This window comes from Vipera ursinii (assembly GCF_947247035.1).
Source record: "Vipera ursinii genome assembly, chromosome: 2".
NCBI classification, from domain to species: domain Eukaryota; kingdom Metazoa; phylum Chordata; class Lepidosauria; order Squamata; family Viperidae; genus Vipera; species Vipera ursinii.
Genome location: NC_139513.1, coordinates 279,054,898 through 279,074,047, shown reverse-complemented (window position 1 = coordinate 279,074,047; position 19,150 = coordinate 279,054,898). Strand labels below are relative to the sequence as shown.

The 19,150-nt window shown below is 38.1% G+C and overlaps 1 protein-coding gene across 11 annotated transcripts in view; it reads left to right on the top strand.

The window, feature by feature from the left end:
- NEDD4L (NEDD4 like E3 ubiquitin protein ligase) overlaps positions 1-19,150 on the top strand; it is a gene marked incomplete at its 5' end in the record, with an annotated part of 308,703 nt that overhangs the window by 268,198 nt on the left and 21,355 nt on the right. For 7 of the 11 annotated variants that reach the window (XM_083354775.1, XM_083354769.1, XM_083354768.1 and 4 more), the window contains 6 exons: positions 1,214-1,268; positions 1,358-1,414; positions 8,514-8,572; positions 13,175-13,240; positions 14,163-14,392; positions 17,880-18,001. In XM_083354775.1, coding sequence (XP_083210901.1) covers positions 1,214-1,268; positions 1,358-1,414; positions 8,514-8,572; positions 13,175-13,240; positions 14,163-14,392; positions 17,880-18,001 — 589 coding nt within the window. The remainder of the gene's footprint in view (positions 1-1,213; positions 1,269-1,357; positions 1,415-8,513; positions 8,573-13,174; positions 13,241-14,162; positions 14,393-17,879; positions 18,002-19,150) is intronic. The other 4 variants (XM_083354777.1, XM_083354776.1, XM_083354770.1 and 1 more) reach the window with 1 other exon arrangement.

Sequence of the window (19,150 nt, the reverse complement as noted above, 5' to 3'; positions counted from 1 at the left end):
ACTTGAGAAATAGAAGCCATCTCTTTACATACTTACCCAAATAAAATACATAGTTTTATTTTTTTTTAAAAAAGTTATTTTTTTATTTTTTTGTTAATGAAATATAAGCCATCTTGTTCCCATTCCTGATGCAGAGAGAGGAAAACGTACTTTCTCTCTTCTACCCTTCGAGATTTTGTAGGCACCTGGAGAAGCAAAATGCTGTAGCATTTCCTGAAAAGGAAATAGTTCAATAGTTGGTAATTGTTTTACTCCCTGACCTGCAACATTATAATATCGATTAATTAAAATGACCACCTTGCGCAAGATCGCCAGTTTTCAGAAGTTTTCTATGTCCTTACATTAGACCTCATGAAATTTTGGCTACTTTTCATTTATTTAAAATATACTCACCTATTTATTTGTATTCTTTAATTTGGCTCAGGGAAGAGTTGGTAACAGTGTAAAGACTGTACAGAGGTGTCTACCACCTCAAAAGGATGCTACTTCTGGACTAGATCAAGAGTAATTTTTCTTTCATTCCCTATGTGTTCTGCTAAGCTTGTAAGCCGCTCTGAGTCTTCTGAGAAGGGCGGGATATAAATGGAATTAAAATAAAATAAAATAAAATAAATAAATATATATGCTATGGAGTTTGGGAAGCAACATTAGCTAGTTTGGATAATGAAACATCTGCAAGTAAACAACCAAGCTCAGAGAGACCAAGGACCCCTCATTTCAACCCTGAGTTACAAACATTCTCCTCTATTGGCAAGATTCAGTGGCATCCTAAGTCAGGAGACTGACTAATAAACCATTGGTTGCAACAGTCTGTTTACTGGAAGAAACAAATCCCCATAGAGTTCTTTGGAATTGGTTTCAACGTCAGAAGACAGCATTTTCAAAAAAAACATTTGACTCTGCTAGGCATGGGTTAGGTCAGGGGTAGGCAACCTTGGCTCTTTATGACTTGTGGACTTCAACTGCCAGAATTCCTGAGCCCGCTGTTGAAGTCCACGAGTCATAAAGGAGCCAAGGTTGCCTACTCCTGGGTTAGGTCATACTAGTGAACTCCACAATTTCATTGTTAAGTTTATAGTGCATGAAAGATTCTTTAAAATGTAAGGCAGAATAAATGAAACTATATGCCTGTTTAGAAGTATTTGAATATAATAATGCTGCAATAAATATTAATTCTGCTTCTGATGTTGTTTTTGTTGTTCTTTACTTACAGCCTGGTTGGGAGGAAAGGATTCATTTGGATGGAAGAACATTTTATATAGATCATAGTAAGTAGGCATGCAGGCTCTACAGCGAATAGATGAAGGGAGGTAATCTCTATTGAAGTGAAAGCTTTGTAATTTTACTCTTCATTTAGGAAGCCAGGTGTTGCTATGTGGCGAGATTCATACCCGAGACTTAGTGCCCTCTTACGGTACTGTACAATTCACCAAAAGCTTGCTTTAATTGGCTCATCAAGCTTTGTCCCTATTTGATCTTGTGAAGCATTAACATTTCTTCTTTGTGGTTGTTTTTGTTGAATTTTTTTGGATTTTCTTTTATTTCTTTTTTCTTTGGTGTTGTGGATGGATCCCATGGCTTATATGCACTTATTAATAAATGGAAGCACACACTAGGAATAGAAAATAAGATGAGAAAAAAAAACGATTAATGTAGCCATGAGTCTGAATATAACACAAGTAGTAGAAGAAATTTTTGCTAGAATCTTTCCCCTCACAAATTAATTAAAGAAGGGCTTGGGGCAACGCCAGTTCTGACCTTATTTTCTATTTGTGGCATGTTAGTTTGCACCCACCCTGTTAATCTCTATCCACTTTCGTTCTTTGAAGTCCTGGTCTAAATGGCGTTTCATTGTAGATATGTCCTATTACAGCACTTCTGAACAACTGTGTGGATATTTGTTGTGTTTTGATTTTCAAGTGGCAACAGAAATAATTGTTATTCAACTGGGAATGTTTGTGATTTTTTTTAAAAAAAAATCAAAAATACATATTAATTGCTCAATGTGTTCTTGAGCGAAAATATGAAAGGAAAACAGCTGTATGAAACTTGAAAAATTAACCTTTTAAAATTACTGCATCAGTGTTTTAATCTTTGTTGTCTTTGAATATCCATCAATTAACAATGGTACTTAGTTGCATAATGTTAAGTTACTTTTTATAAAGATTGCCTATATAAAGTAGCTTCTGAATCTTGGAAATGCATGAATAAGGTTTTAAGTAGAATCATATCCTTTAAATTAAAAAATGGAGTCAACACTTAGAATCAGATTAAACTCTTCCTAGAATTGTTACAGAATTAACCAAGAAATGCCTACATGCTGCATGACCAATTCTGTTTTTTTTACTCCTTTTGGAAGACAGAAATGATCGTAGTTAGGTTCTACCTTTTCGATTGTTGACCTTCCTTTTCCTCTTAAATAGTTCTGCTTCCTCAGGTGCCTGTTACTACATGCCAAAACAGGTCATCTTTTTAAAAACTTTGCACTGATACTGAAGTAGGTGCACTGCACATTAAGCATTTAACGCACTGCACATTAACATTAAGAGCCTTGGTGGAGCAGTGGGCTAATGCCTCCTTAAGTAACACCAGCTGCCTGCAATTAGTGCAGGTTCGCGTCCCACCAGGCTCAAGGTTGACTCAGCCTTCCATCCTTCCGAGGTAGGTAAAATGAGGACCCAGATTGTTGGGGGCAATTAAGCTGACTTTGTAATAATGCCGCTTGGGGGGTGTATGAAAGCCCTAATAAGCAGGCATATACATAGAATGAAGGCTACTGCTAAGCTTGTAAGCCGCCCTGAGTCTTCGGAGAAGGGCGGGATATAAATGGAATTAAAATTAAAATTAAATTAAAATTAAATTTCTTTTCTGTCATCATCCGTTGTAAGGCCTTGCCTTTTGTTGCAGCAGTATCAGTATGTATGTTTTTTTCTGCTGCCATAAAGAGAGCAGGGTAAAATCAGGCACACCTCAGTGAATCTCGGCCCTGTTTGGAATTTGGAAGTGTCTTAAAACCAGCTTGGTTGAATCACTGCAGCCTTGCAATAGTGTATATCTCTCTTGCCTTGCTTAGTGCATCTTTTTCTCCTGTACAATAAGACTGATGGCCATGCCACTTCACTGCTGGATTCAGACTTTATTTTCTTTTAATGATTTCATTTTATTAATCACACACACACACACACACACACACACACACACACACACACACACAGACACACACACCATATCAACCATGGATTTCTGGACGTTTACAGTAATAACAACATGAGAAAGCATTATAAATTCGGTAATGAAAAGGCAAGAAAACATTAAGCTGCTGCAATGAAATTAAATGTATATTAAAATAAATTACTCCCACTGAACTCCTCAGGATATTCCAAACCAAATAACCTCAACACATAAACAATCCCAGGAAAACAGTGGCAGCAATTATGCATTAAGTCTTTGTAGCATTTTCTCCATCAGGGAAGGAGCGTATCTGATAGTATCCATAGAATCAGGGCAGCAGTGGAACTACTGCTGGCCTCAGCTTCCTCACTTCATAGAAATGGGGAATGATTAATAGCTTTTCTGGGAAGGAAAACAGTTTTTCCCAACACTTCTAATTCTGGTTGGAAAAGTTAGTCCTATAGATGCCAAGCCAGACAGAACTTTATTGGTCAAAGCAGCATTGATGTCACAAGAACTGATCTTTTGAGCTACTTGTTAATGAGAGGGGCCAGACTTCATGTTGTTGGGTTAGTACTGGGGATATAGGCTCAAGTCAAACTTTGGCATTGTAGGAGGAGGTTTACTATCTACAATAGTAAATAATCAGGAGAGGTCTGGTAGCACTTTCTCCAAATAACACATTTTATTAAAAGGCATCAGCTTTCATGAGCTGCAGCCCGCTTCATCAAATCTTCATCACAGAATGGCTAGCCCAGGGTTTCTCAGTCTTCGGAACTTTAAAATGTGTGGACTTCAATTCCCAGAATTCCCCAGACAGCACTTAAAAGTTGCCAAGGTGTCAGACCACGGTGTCAAACTGCCGGCCCATGGGCTGGATGCGTCATGGCGAAACCGCATCCTCCCCATTGCTGGCAATGGGAAAAAAAGTCGTGATACTTCGCGACACGTCACATGATGTTGTGAGTTTGACACCCCTGGACTAGACTGATCCAGGATTTCAACTGAGAGGAAGCATCAGGATGGAGATGGATAAGGAAGGAAGGGAGACAAGTTGGTTATGCAGTTGTAGGTTACAAGTAATCATAACCCAACTGGAAAAACATCAGCTCTAAATTCCAAAAGTGGTTGAGATCATTTGAGCCCATCTATGAAAGTCACAGTCCCAAAACTGTGTCTTTTCTAAAAACAAAAAACAAGACTGTTTTTCTAAAACAGCGATTGTTTTAGAAAAGTGGTTTTTTAACAGCACTTAAGTTCAACTTGCATACATCAGACATTTTCATCCAATCTCTGAAGGTCTCAACAAAAAGAATGGATTTTTGACACCTTTCAGTTTTTGAATTTTATTTTTTTTAATTTTTATTCCATTTATATCCCGCCCTTCTCCGAAGACTCAGGGCGGCTTTACAAACTTAGCAGTAGCCTTCATTCTATGTATATGCCTGCTTGTTAGGGCTTTCACACACACACACCCCAAGCGGCATTATTACAAAGTCAGCTTAATTGCCCCCAACAATCTGGGTCCTCATTTTACCTACCTCGGAAGGATGGAAGGCTGAGTCAACCTTGAGCCTGGTGGGACTTGAACGTGCACTAATTGCAGGCAGCTGGTGTTACTTAAGGAGGCATCAGCCCACTGCTCCACCAAGGAATTGATAATGTCCTTATACTATCTCACACATATAACCTTTGGGGTAACTTTGGATTGTCACCATAACTCAGCCCAACCTACCATACAGGGTTGGTGTGATGTACACGCTGCCGTAAGCCCCCAAAGGACAGGCAGGATATAAATCTAGCAAATATAAGTAGTCCTCGACTTACGACAGTTCATTTAGTGACAGTTCAAAGTTACAACAGCACAGGAAAAAAAGTGACTTAGGACCATTTTTCGCAGTTGCAAACTTTGTAGCATCCCCATGATCATGTGATCAAAATTAAGATGCTTGGCAACTGGTTCATACTTATGACCATTGCTGTGTCCCGAGGTCATGTGGTCATCTTTCGCAACCTTTGACAGGCAAAGTCCATAGGGAAGCCAGATTCACTTAACAACCGTGTTACTAACTTATCAACTGCAGTGATTCACTGAACAACTGTGGCAAGAAAGGTCGTAAAAAGGGGCAAAAGTCACTTCACAAATGTCTCACTCAACAAGAGAAATTTTAGGCTCAATTGTGGTCATAAGTCAAGGACTACCTGTAAATACATTCATATGCATACACTTGAAAATTTGAGAGAAATCTTGATTTATTTCACTTTTAAGTTCCTAACAGCAACAGCTGGGAAATTCTTTTATTAGGGCCAAAGTAAAGGTGAATGATTAACTGTGAATGATGGAAGTTTTTGCGGCTAACCACTATAGCTCACTTTAAAAAAAATGGTTGTAATCATTCTTGATTGCATCATGCTCTCAAATAACACTTCTTCTAAGCCACTTTGCCTATTAGCAAAGTGGATTGGGGCGGTCATCAATGTGAATTTCATAGTTTTTCTCTGATAAAATTGTCCTTAGTTGACTCATCAGTGTAGAACAAGTTTCTAGGCTTTAAGAAGATGTTCAGCTGCCTTGACAACTTTGGGAAAAGAATATGCAGCCCAGTCATACAGTACAAGATTTTAGAAGTGTAACAGTTAAACCTCAACTTATGACTGTAATTGAGCCTAAGATTTCAGGCATAAGTTGTTGCAGTCATAAGTTGAGATATCACATGGCTGGAGCTACTTTTTTTTGGCATTGTTTGCAGTCATTAAACGAATCTATTTTACCCAAGGACATTTTTGCCAAAAAATCAGAAGTAAACACTGGAAATAGTTAAAAAATATTGAAACTTGCAGTCACTTGACTGCGGAATGCTGCAAATAGCCGTAAAGGTGAGGTAGTTACCAAGCACCAAAAATACAATCACATGACCATTGAAATCAGGTTCTGAGTAGATTTTTTTGGGGGGGGGGGTTCCATCATAACTTCAAACGGTTGTTAAAGCAACCAGTCATAAGTCAAGGACTACCTTATTTTGCTTTGATTTATTTATTTATTCATACATACAATTGATAAGCTGTCCAATTTCCAACAGTTCTGGATGGCTTCCGGTTATTTTCTTTTTAATTGCAAAAGACAGAAAGAAATCATCAGCATCCCTAAAACAACACATAACCCCCCAAAAAATCCCACATCCAGTGGGGGCTCAAGCATCACTTTGGAAAAGCCCGGGAAAACAGCCAGGTCCTTAATAGCTTCCTGAATGTCAACAATACGTTGTAATGTTGTGCTGTGCCTTTTCCTAGAAAAATGCGCTTTGTACTTAGAAATCCATATCAATGTTATGCCTTCCAGAAAATCATGTGAGATTTTTTTTTCCTTGTTTGTGGGGGCTGCCCCAAAACCTATTTCCTATGAATAAAGATTGTACTAAGAAAATATACAATCTGTTTTATGAAATAAGAATTTTGAATTAGACTAAATAGAGAAAAGGAAAAATAAATGACAGTAGTCCTTTTTATCACCTCTGCACCTTAACCAAATTCTATTTAGCAAGAGGTTCAACATACTCTTAACCTTTCTTGGTTGATGAAGGAACAATAAAGATTCCCTCCCTCCCTCCCTAGAAGAGGAGATTGTGAGAATATTGTAAGGCAGCAATGGTTAACATATAAAATTTGCATTCATACAAATATCATGTGACCATCAGATATTAAATTCTTTGCACAGGAGAAGAGATGCTTGTCCCTTATTAAAAGATGTTCAACACAGAGTGAAAAAGAAGATGCCAAAAAGTGTAAAACAAACAAAATAGCTTTTATTATAATTAGGGAATGAAAAGTAGCAAAGCGTGTTTCCCAAACAATTCAATTAGATCTTGCTAGAACGCCAGCAATTAGAAGTCAGCAACCAGGCTGCAGTGCATTTGGCAACTAACTGTGGAAGGCAGCTTTATGTTAGTTCAGGGGTCAGCAACCTGAAACAGTGAAAGAGCCACTCGGAACCGGTTCCCTCACAAAAGGAAAAACTGGGAGCCGCGAAAAATGTGTGCACATGCGCGTACATGCGTGCATGTGCAGAACAGGGTTTGACTGAAGAGTGGAGCCAAGGCAAGATATGCACCTACCCTGCATATTTGAATTGATTGGTTGAACTTTTTTAGTCTCACTTTTTTTTTTGGACTGCACATGGCAGAGGACTAGGAGCCACAAGAGACGTCTGAAAGAGCCGCATGCGGCTCCGGAGCCGCGGGTTGCAGACCCGTGTGTTAGTTGCCCAGAATTCCTGTGACTTCCCAATCTCATGATTTGAGTGCCAGCTTAGGTGCCACCCCATCCTAACATGGACAGCAGCATCGACTGCTTTATACTTTACCGTCATAAAACACCCCATTTTCAAAAAAATATTAGAGCGTAGATGGGGGGTGTCTTTACATGTATGACATATTATTCAGGGAAATTCAGATTCTTAAGTTGCTGCTTTTTTGCACTTTTTAAACTCCAAACCTTGCTCTGCTCTCTGTAATAAAGATTTCAGAATAAAGAAATATTTTCCCTAATTGGAGGCAAACAAATATGCTCTAAAGGTATCTGGATGGAGCCTAGCTAGAATTAAATTTGGAAAGAGAAGCAAAGGGAAAGCAAAAAAGATGGAATCAAACTTTAGGAAAAGGACTTAAAAGTTTCTTAAAGGGCTTTGTTATACAAAAGGATGATTGGAATACTTAAGTCAGGTTTCCCCAAACTCATCACCCAAGCCTTCCTCCAATGTGTGATCTAGAACTGCCATAACTCCAGGTAAAATCCAGTGCTGGTTAGGGATTGCAAATACATCACATAATATATGTAATAAATCTATTGCAATCATGCTGCATCCAGTGTACTCAAACATTTTCCCTTTAGTGGATGAAATGAAAGCATTTGCCATCCAAATGCAAAATATTTTGAATTCAAACCGTTCAATCTTCAAAATTTACAGTTGCAGAGTTATTCCTTCACATTGATAGTGGATTTTTCCCATCCTCAACCGCTTTGGAAACATTGGAAGCACCAGACAGCTGCTTCAAGCTCAGAACAGCTGGTTGAAATGGTTCAATTCAAAATACTTTGCCTGTTGTCAGAATACAGCCTCTAAATTATAGAATAGTTTACATGGGATTCGGGTGGCTAAATGAAACCCAAAGATAGCCAACTGCTCCTTGCTGCTCTTTAAAATGACATTTTTTACATATAAAGTCCTTTTTTCTTCAATAGTACCTGACCATCTACTGTTGTTGCTTTGTTGTGGTTGTTTTTATTTTAAAAATGGAATGTGAAGGGAGAAAAACATGTTGCATTTTTTCTTGTTTAATTTTCAGATAATAAAATTACTCAGTGGGAAGATCCCAGGTTGCAGAATCCTGCTATTACAGGTCCAGTAAGTACTGCATGGAATTTTTTTTACAAAAACTGTTGTGATGAGTGGTTTCAGCTTTGAAAGAAAATGACTGACTTTAATCTTTGTAGCTGTGCCCACCCTTACAGTGGCACCAGTATCCCCCATTTTCTTTATTCCAACATTTTAGCTCTAGATAGTTGGTGTCAAGTTTCTGACGTATGGGCTTCTCAAGTGACTCTTGAGGCATTGTTTACCTTAAAAGTCCTTTATTAGCCTAATACACTGGCAAATGCTTGCTCGAAGGAAGCTGGAATCTGAAATCTCCGCCCCTTGCACAATATATTAAAACACAATTCTCTACCTTTCTAATTTTGTCATTAATCATATTCTCCAATTAATTTAAAGAATCAGTTTCCCTTCCGTTAGAAAACCCGCCAAGCTCTTATCTTCTCTAGTTAGAGATGGCCTTGAAAGGTGCAATCCTACTCGTCCCCCCTCCCAACCTTAAACTAAATCTCTTTTTATTGAAAAGTTTTAACATACAATTTTTCTTTAAAAATCCCCCCTTCCCCCTCCCTCCTCCCCCCCTACCTCCCCCCCTCCCCCCCTCCCCCCCCCCGACTTCCCAGAGCTAAATACAAGGTATATATATATAAAGCAATCATAAACAATCATATACTAACAACTATAAACTCTAAAATCCATCACTCTCTAGCTTATATAGGATAAAACAAGCCTTAGTACTACTATTTTATCTTGTCTGAGTTAAACTAAATCTCTTGTCAAGCAATAACATTTGATGTTAGTAGCATTGACAGTTATAAGTGCTAAAAAAATGAATCCCAAACGTTTTACAGAGGGAATATAACCCATTCTAAATTATGCATAAACTTTTTACTCCTTTCCCTATTAGCAGTCTGATAGAGAGAGGACAGTCTTTTTTGAAGTTAGAAACTTTGGTCCACTTAATTTTATATCACCCATTATTCCAGTTTTATTGAAGGAACATGCCACCTGAAAATCCCAATACTTAAATACTCTTTACCATATTGAGGACATAGTATGGTTTCCAAAATCAGCTAAGAACAGGAGTGTCAAACTCGCAAAATCACGTGATGTGTCGCAATTTATCACGACTTTTTTCCTATTGCCAGCAATGGGGTGGGCGCAGTTTTGCCATGATGCATCAGGCCTGTGGGCCGGCAGTTTGATACCCTCTGGCCTAGAGCAGTGTTTTTCAAACTTACCAGCCTTAAGATATGTGGACTTTAGGCTGGATGTGGAATTCTGGGAGTTGAATTGAAGCTGACACATCTTAAACCTGTCAACTATGAAAAACCCTGAGCTAAGTGTCCTGTAGAGTTGAAAATAGATATATGTTTTCTGTTGTAGGTTGCTATAGTTCCAACTACATTTGGATATAAATTGGAAGATGGCTTTTCCAGTTAGGAAGCATTTATTTGGGCTGCCACATATATGGACAAAATAATTGTTTTTAAGAATCTAATGGGTGGGGGTTGACCTATTAGCACTATTAATTTTCAGTAGGAAAAAAAAAGATAAAACTTACGGTTGCAGAGTTGTTTTGCCCTTCTCCATACCTAACAATCAAATATTTATTTATTTATTTATTTTATTTTATTATTAGATTTATATACCGCTCTTCTCCTGTAGGACTCAGGGCGGTTCACAAGGTTTTTTAAAAACAATACAACAAATTACAAAACTTAAAATCAATTAAAAAGATTATACTGACCTTGAAATAAAACCCCAATTAAAATACAATTAAAATCCCAATTAATATTCTCAGTCCAGGCTAGAAAGCTCAAAGAGCCAGGTCTTCAGGTCCCTGCGGAATGAGCGAAGGTCAGGGGCAGTCCTAAGCTCTACAGGCAGCTGGTTCCAAAGGGCAGGCGCACCCATAGAGAAGGCCCTCCCCCTGGGTATTGTCCACCGGCAATGTTTTACCGGCGGTACCCTGAGAAGACCCTCCCTGTGGTAGCGCACAGGACGAAGGGAGCTTGATGCCGGCAGCAGGTGTTCTCTCAGATATCCTGGACCCAAGCCATTTAGGGCTTTATAGGTCATCACCAGCACCTTGAATCTCACCCGAAGGGCAACCGGAAGCCAATGCAGCTCGCGGAGCAGAGGTGTTACATGGGAGTATTGGGAAACCCCCATCACAACCCGCGCGGCTGCATTCTGCACCAGCTGAAGCCTCCGGGTGGTCCCCAAAGGCAGCCCCATGTAGAGAGCGTTGCAGTATAATCATAATAGACGGCAAAACACATAACTTTCACAACGTTGACTAGAAGCAAAGTGTATGTTTTGCTCTGTTAATTTCTGCAAAGAATTTTTCCCATTATGAGGAAATAGCGTTAGCAAGCAGATGGCTATTTCCCACTTCAGCATGTCTATTTAATCTGTGCTTCCTTCTGGAGCTATGACAGGAGTCTTCATTTTCCCAAAGGAGATGATAAAATTAGTTTGCAAATAAGTTACCTTCTTAGTGGAAATGTAAGCATTTTCAAGAAAGCAAGAAAGTATGTTTGTTCCTGTCTATCTTTCATAATTTTAACATACTGATTCAGGATATTCTATTTTGCCCCCATTAACTGACCAGATGGTAGAGGACAGGAAGGCCTGGAGGAATGTTGTCCATAGGGTCGCGATGGGTTGGACACGACTTCGCAGCTAACAACAACAACAAACTGACCAGAAGAAATCATAATAATAATAGCCAACTTGAATGCCTAATAACTAGAAAAAAGTAATATCTAGAAAGGCATGGTACCTTTTAAAGGTAAAGGTAAAGGTTCCCCCGCACATGCGTGCTAGTCGTTTCCGACTCTAGGGGCCGGTGCTCATCTCCGTTTCATAGCCTAAGTGCCAGCGCTTGTCCGAGGACGTCTCCGTGGTCATGTGGCCAGCATGACTAGACGCCAAAGGCGCACAGAACGCTGTTACCTTCCCACCGGAGTGGTCCCTATTTTTCTACTTGCATTTTTATGTGCTTTCGAACTGCTAGGTGGACAGAAGCTGGGACGAGTAACAGGCACTCACTCTGCTACGCGGCACTCGGGATTCGACCCACCAAACTGCCGACCTTCCGATCGACAAGTTCAGCGTCCTAACCCACTGAGCCACCGCGTCCCTTGGTACCTTTTAGGAACATGCAAAAATGAAAAAAGCCCTTTTGTTCCAAGCTTTCATTGGAACATGTACAATTGAGCTCAAAATTTCCATTGCTAAGCAAAACAGTTGTTAAGTGAATTTTGCCCCCATTTTATGACCTTTATTGCCACAGTTGTTCAGTGAACCACTGCAGTTGTTAGTAATAGGGTTGTTAAGTGAATCTAGCTTCCCCATTGACTTTGCTTGTGAGAAGGTTGCAAAAGGTGGTCACATGACCCTGCAGCCATCATAAATTCAGGCCAGCTGCCAAGTGCCCATATTTTGATCACATGACTATGGTGATGCTGCAATGGTTGTAAGTGGAAAATGTTTACTTTTTTTAGTGCCATTGTAAGGAATTGGTTGGAAATCGAAGGCCAATAGTACTGAATGAGTTGTGTTCCAACGCGCAAAGGGTTCATTCATAAATTTTAAACAAATTATCATTTTTCATCCTACAGCTATCAAAGTAAACGGATATCAGAGCTGACTACTTACTATCTACCAGTGACAACATGGCCAAGGGCATAACTTTAAAAAGATAAATTTATGTAATTAATTAGTAAGAGTGCACTGAATATAATAATAATAATAAGAATTTTATTTATATACCGCCCTTCTCCCGAAGGACTCAGGGCGGTGAACAGGGCAAATATATAAAAAATACAAAAGTTAAAAGAAAATTAAACATATGCCCGACTAAAAACAGTAAATACAAATATTAAAAATGACCATAAAAACCCAACCCATCCCCCATCAGGCCAGGCCGGCTTGTTCAAATAAGAATGTCTTCAGATCGCGATGGAAGGAGCGAAGGTCGGGCACCATCCGGAGCTCAACCGGCAGCCAATTCCATAGCTCCGGGGCGCCCACAGAGAAGGACCTCCCCCTGGGGGCCACCAATCGACATTCTCTGATCGGTGGCACCCTGAGGAGGCCCTCTCTGTGGGAACGCACAACTGGCTCCTTTACATTTGTGTCTCTAAGATCAAAAACCAAGGGAGCCAATTTTTCTTTCAATGTTTCTGTTCTTCTGCAGGGACAACAGTCTAAAATAGCATGGAACTGCACACTCTCGTTTTGTCTTGAGCTGGGATGAAACCTCATAATACAAACACACAAAAACTCCATCCATTTCTTGTTCTGGTGAAAGTTTAGCCCATCCCAATTTTTTTTTAAAAAAAAAATTGCACCTTTCTTTCTTAGCTAAGTACCTAACCAGAACTATTTCAATATGTACTGAGACAATTAGGCAGTTTAAAATGTGCAGCCTTCAGCTCCTGTAGGGGTAGGAAATCACAGATCTCAAGAGGTTAGTATATGTATCATAGAGACTCATCGGCATCAGGTTTTAAAAAATGAAGGATTAAGGAAATGAATAATTAGAGAGAAATGGATGGTCCCAATATAGATCTTTCATGATCATTTGATTCTTTACACTAACAATACAGTGTTCATGTCTTCCAGGCCGTTCCATATTCCAGAGAATTTAAACAAAAATATGACTACTTCAGGAAGAAGTTAAAGAAACCAGTAAGTAAATATTTATTTCGTGATAAAATTGGTAGCCTTAGTATAGGGAACGCAACCTTTCTTTTATTATATGTTGCTTTTTACAATACACTTTGCTATGGCATTCTACAATTGCAGCATTTTTCTCTGTTTCCTTTATTTTCTCTTTCAACTTCCATTCCATTGTTCCATATGCTCCTAATGTCCATTATTTCTATTTACTAGGTTCACAGGCTACCTTTTCTTTCCCTCTAAAGTAGGGTCCCACAAAACCAAATCCACAAACATTCTAGCCAGTGGTTTTTTTCCCAGCCACTAAGGGTTTGTTTTCATATCTTGCTCACTATAGCACAAAAGTTCCTTTGGTAATCATTTCTGAAGGCCTTGTTCTCATCCCTAGCCCATTGCTAAGGAGCAAACACCTGTCTTCAGCTAATCTCAATGTATACATGGTTGTACTTTGACAATAAAGGTTCATTCATTCCTTTTTCCATCACAAAAGTTCCCATGTATGGTAGACGATCTAAGGGACTTCAGGCATGAGCCTGGAGGTGATACTGATCTACTTAACATCAGTTGAGTGATCAAGTCTGCTGTGGAAACACCCTTTCTCCATCCAGTCACTGGACAGTGCACCTCCATGGTCTTTTATGTTTGACCGCAAGAGAGACTGGACACCTACTCATTGATTGACCATGAGAAAGGCCCTTGAGTGACAAACAGGGATGTATTTCATGAAATATTTGCAGCTTGGAAGAAAGGCCACATTGTCCCATAGAAGAAGTCTACATGATTTTAATTGAACCTGTGCAGACATTGCACTGTATTGAAAAAAAAAAGAACAAGGCCTGGCCATACTGTTAGACAATTTGTTCTACAAATAGCCGATATAGAAAATGCATTCAGGCCAGTCAATGTATGGAATATTCTTTTTTCCGTGAAGGCTGATATACCAAACAGATTTGAGATGAAACTCCACAGAAATAATATTTTTGAAGAATCGTATCGAAGAATCATGTCAGTGAAGAGACCTGATGTATTAAAAGCCAGACTTTGGATAGAATTTGAATCAGAAAAAGGCCTTGACTATGGAGGAGTGGCCAGAGAATGGTTCTTCCTATTGTCCAAGGAAATGTTTAATCCCTATTACGGCCTATTTGAATATTCAGCAACGTAAGTATATTATTTATCTATTTATTTGTGAAATTTATTGGCTGCCCATTTTACCATTAGGTACTTGATGAAATATTTCTACAGCTACACTAGATGAATTCAGTCATCCTTTATTTTGTTGTTTTTCACTATTGTTTTCTGGTAGAGAGCCACCAACAACAACTATACAATTTTACAAGAGAAAGATAAACTACCAGTAGTAATGGAAAAAAGATATTCTGTACAGGTAGTCCATGACTTACAACTGTTCCTTTAGTGATCATTCATAAGTTACAATGGCACAAAAAATAACATGATCATTTTTCACACCCATGACCATTGCAGTGACAATGGTCACATGATGAAAATTTGGATGCCTAGCAACTGGTTCATATTTATGACAATTGTCATGTGATTGCGACCTGACAAGCAAAGTCAATGGAGAAGAAGTCAGATTCATTTAACAACCATGTTAGCAACTGCAGTGATTCACTTAACACCTATGGCAAGAAAGGTCATAAAATGGGGCAAAACTCACTTAACATCATTCTCACTTAGCAACATAAAATTTGGGCTCTATTGTGGTTGTAAGTTGAGGACTAAATATACAATGAAAAATATATGTCTTTAATTATACTGAATGTTTTCCATAACCTTCATTGTGTAACTTGGACTATGTATTTTATAGTTCATGCCATGTATTCAGTGTGTTTATATTTAAAATCTTAATGTGTTTGCTCAACAGAAGAGGTAACTTTTGAACTTTGAACTATGTTGCACTAAGGAATACTGATTTGGGCCAGTTGCCTCCAGCTTCTGCCTTTTGTTTCTTAGTCATGTATATTACCTAGTCTGGCATTAATTTGCAAGAAGGTTTTCTTTTGTGAAGAGATTTAGTTAAGGACTAGCTGCTTTTGCTGGAATTTTGGAGTAACAAGTATAAAAGAGAGAACAATTTTGAAACAGCCCTTAATGATGAGAAACAAGAATTCCCTGAATCAAGTGGCAATGCCAGTCCAGACACGTTCCACTGTGTTCAAACCAAATATTTATTTATTCATTGTTTCAGCTTATCTTTCTCCTTTCTGCTCAAAAACACATGTAAAGTGCTTAACAAACTCAAGTAAAATATGTCTGGTAGTGAAAGAAGCAAGAAAGGTAACAGGTGTTCTAGTGTCCCATTCCCCAATCTTGAATTAGAATGAATAAATAAATAAATAACACATAAAGACAAAAGTATAAAAAACAAATTCTAATCCAGATATTTCCAAGGACTACATACACAAACCTCATTCCAGGAGCCTTCTTATCATGAAGAGTAAAACATTTTCATTACATCTTACCTAGGAAGAGGCCTGATTGCTGATGGAAAATAAATTTTAGCTGCAGAGAATCTCTCTCTAATTCCTTATCAGTTTCTCAATGGAAAGGTGTTTCAAGAATCAATGCAGAAATATGTTAGAATCTGGAGACATTCTATTGGGTACAATGAACTATTACTTAAATGTACTAGTTATACATTCAGATATATGCACACAGATACTGATAAACCTTTATAATCCCAACCCTTTAATAGTTCACCTCATCCCAATCTCTTGGGTAAAAACTGTCCTCATCAATAGTTCCTTTTCTAGAAGAATTATCTCAGCATTTTCACTCTTTTTTCCATGTTGTGCTTGGGCAGTTAATAGGTTAGTCAAAAGATAAATGTATTTATGAAAGCCAACCCTTGTCATGCCACTACATGTATTATATTGCTTTTAATAGGAATTGAACATACTGGAAAATGTACCTGTCATTAGAGATGAAAAGATGTTCTCCTATTCCCAATACTGTACTGACCTTTTTAACAGTCTGCATAGGATGCAGAGTATGAGAATAGCACTCTTGGTAAAGTATAGACGTTGCTATACAGATAGTCCTTGGGTTAAGAATGAGATTGATTCCCAAGTCTGTCTTTAAGTTGAATTTATATGTAAGTCAGAACTCATACTTACAAATATTTATTACAAAAAATAATGGCTGGAATTCTTTCTCAAGCCAATGAATTGCTGATGTTTTCTGTAAACTATAAACTTTCTGAAAATAAGCTACAGTTAAAATGTATGAACTGGCTTCAGCAGTTCATAAATACATTTTGCAGTTTCAACCGTTTATTGACTTGAAGAAAAAGAATGCCATCTACCATTATTAGTAATAGGCAGTCTATGTATAAATACGACCTGCCCATAAGTTAGATATTCCTAACCCTGTGACTGCCTGTATTTTCACCCTGGCATAATGGCCCTCTTCAGCATTCAATAGTACAAATAGGGGACTTCTTTCCAAGTAGAAAATGGGACATACCCAGTGGCCTTGAATCCTAGATTTCCAGATGTCCAGTGGGTGAACAGAAGAGACATACTTAATTACATTTACTTGAATGTAACCACATCATTTGGCTAAATGTCTATGGACATTCTCAGTCATCCAGATCCTGGTTGTCCCAAAGGAGCTTTTTCAAGAGGCAACTGGATTTTCTTGTTTATTTGTTTTTTGAAGACATTTCATTTCTAATTCAAGAAGCTTCTTCAGCTCTGACTGGATGGTGGAGAATGGAAGAATTTATATTCCTTGCAGACAGCTGGTCATTTGCATTCTTTTAGAAAGTCATTGAGGCCATGTGGAGTTTATTTGTGTCCTCACAGTCCACACCCATTTGCACTACTCAGGTGATCCTGAGGACACAGATAAACCTCCCAATGGCCTCAATGACTCTCTAAGAATGCAAATGCAGTTGCTTCTTGAAAAACCACCTTTGGTATATCATTTGGCATGTTCTGGGAACTTTCTAGTATCCTGAGGAGAGCTGTATTTATGTTCAAGCCATTGCTACTCCATCTTGTCTTCACTTCTCCCAGTGGAATGCCTAGATGTCAGAGAGTGGGCACTGTCCTCTCCAGATTCAGGCTTTCATATATTAAGGTAAATGTCTGAAGCTGTATTGTCATTATGACATTATACCATGATTGTGGATTAGAAAATAAGACAGTGATAGTTAAGCTTTTGGCTGATTTACCAAGAAATAAATACCATATGAACTAAGTTATTTGTTATTTGTTGCAATTTGATTTGATAACTACAGAGATTTTGGTGTAAAATCTATTTGCAGTGCAGTTTCTCCATTGAGAACTAAAGACCAGAAAATGTAGAACTTGTGATTTTTGATTCAAAGGTCAAATATATTTAGCTATATAAAATATTCATCCTCCAAATGAGGAAAACACTTTCTAAACCACAAAAACATATGCTGCAATGAAATCTGTTTATTAGTCTTTAGTAGTCACAATACTCTTAAGTTTGTTTTTGTCTGCTGGCCCTATTTAAGCACATAATTTTCTGGTACATATCAAATAGGTTATACCACTCAAGTAATACTATAAAGGTATATTTGTGTAGCTTGATAGAAAATGAGAATCAAATATCTAAGAAGCTCATCTTTTCATTTCTCTTTCTTTTTATCAATAAGGGACAACTATACTCTTCAGATCAATCCTAATTCTGGACTTTGTAATGAAGACCATTTGTCTTATTTCACCTTTATTGGTCGTGTTGCTGGATTGGCTGTATATCATGGAAAGCTTTTAGATGGTGAGTTGAATAAGGGAGGATAACTATAAAAGAGAATTTGTGCTTCAGAAGTAGAGTGCTTTACATAAGTAAAATATGGTAAGTGATACAAATCATTCAGAAGATCTATGAGTACAAATATATTTTCCTTCCCATAAATGCCTTGAAAAACAAAACAGTTGTTATGATGGAGCTGTAAACCAGAAAGTGTGTGAGGGGAAAAAAGGCGGGAAAGAAATTGTCTTCCCATGTGCTACTTTTAAATAATTTTCATTTATTTTTCCCCCCCATTGAGCTGAAGTTTTTAATTCACTAGTTTATTTATGCATTTATATGCCACCCATTTCAAATAGCAGTAGATGCCAGTTTCTAATGTTTATTACAGTATATTATGGTTCATTGTACTGTTTATACTGGATTTGGCATTTTTGCCCATTTATTGAGTCCTTATTGAGTTGTTCACATAGTCAGATGTTTAGACTTGGCATTTTTATTCACATATCCAGTCCTTCCCAAGAACCTGAGTTAAACAGATTTTATTGTTTGATGGTGGTAAAGGTATTATTAATAATTTTTGTTAAAAGTTTTCTTTACACAGCTAAAAGTCAAATGCAGAAGTATATAAAGTATATAAGAGCCTTGGTGGAGCAGTGGGCTAATGCCTCCTTAAGTAACACCAGCTGCCTGCAATTAGTGCAGGTTCGCATCCCACCAGGCTCAAGGTTGACTCAGCCTTCCATCCTTCCGAGGTAGGTAAAATGAGGACCCAGACTGTTGGGGGCAATTAAGCTGACTTTGTAAAAATGCTGCTTGGGGGGGGGGAAGCCCTAATAAGCAGGCATATACATAGAATGAAGGCTACTGCTAAGCTTGTAAGCCGCCCTGAGTCTTCAGAGAAGGGCGGGATATAAATGGAATTAAAATTAAAAAAAAGAAAAGAAAGAAAAGAAAGAAAAAGAAAAAAGGGAGGGAGGAAAGGAAAGAAAGAAAGAAAGAAAGAAAGAAAGAAAGAAAGAAAGAAAGAAAGAAAGAAAGAAAGAAAGAAAGAAAGAAAAAGATTAAAATAGCAACTTCCATACTTCTTTACAGCAGTTATAAACAAATTCATTATCTCTCTTTTCCTTCAACATTACAATAATCCCTTCAGGCCCTTTTTGATCTTTTCATCCC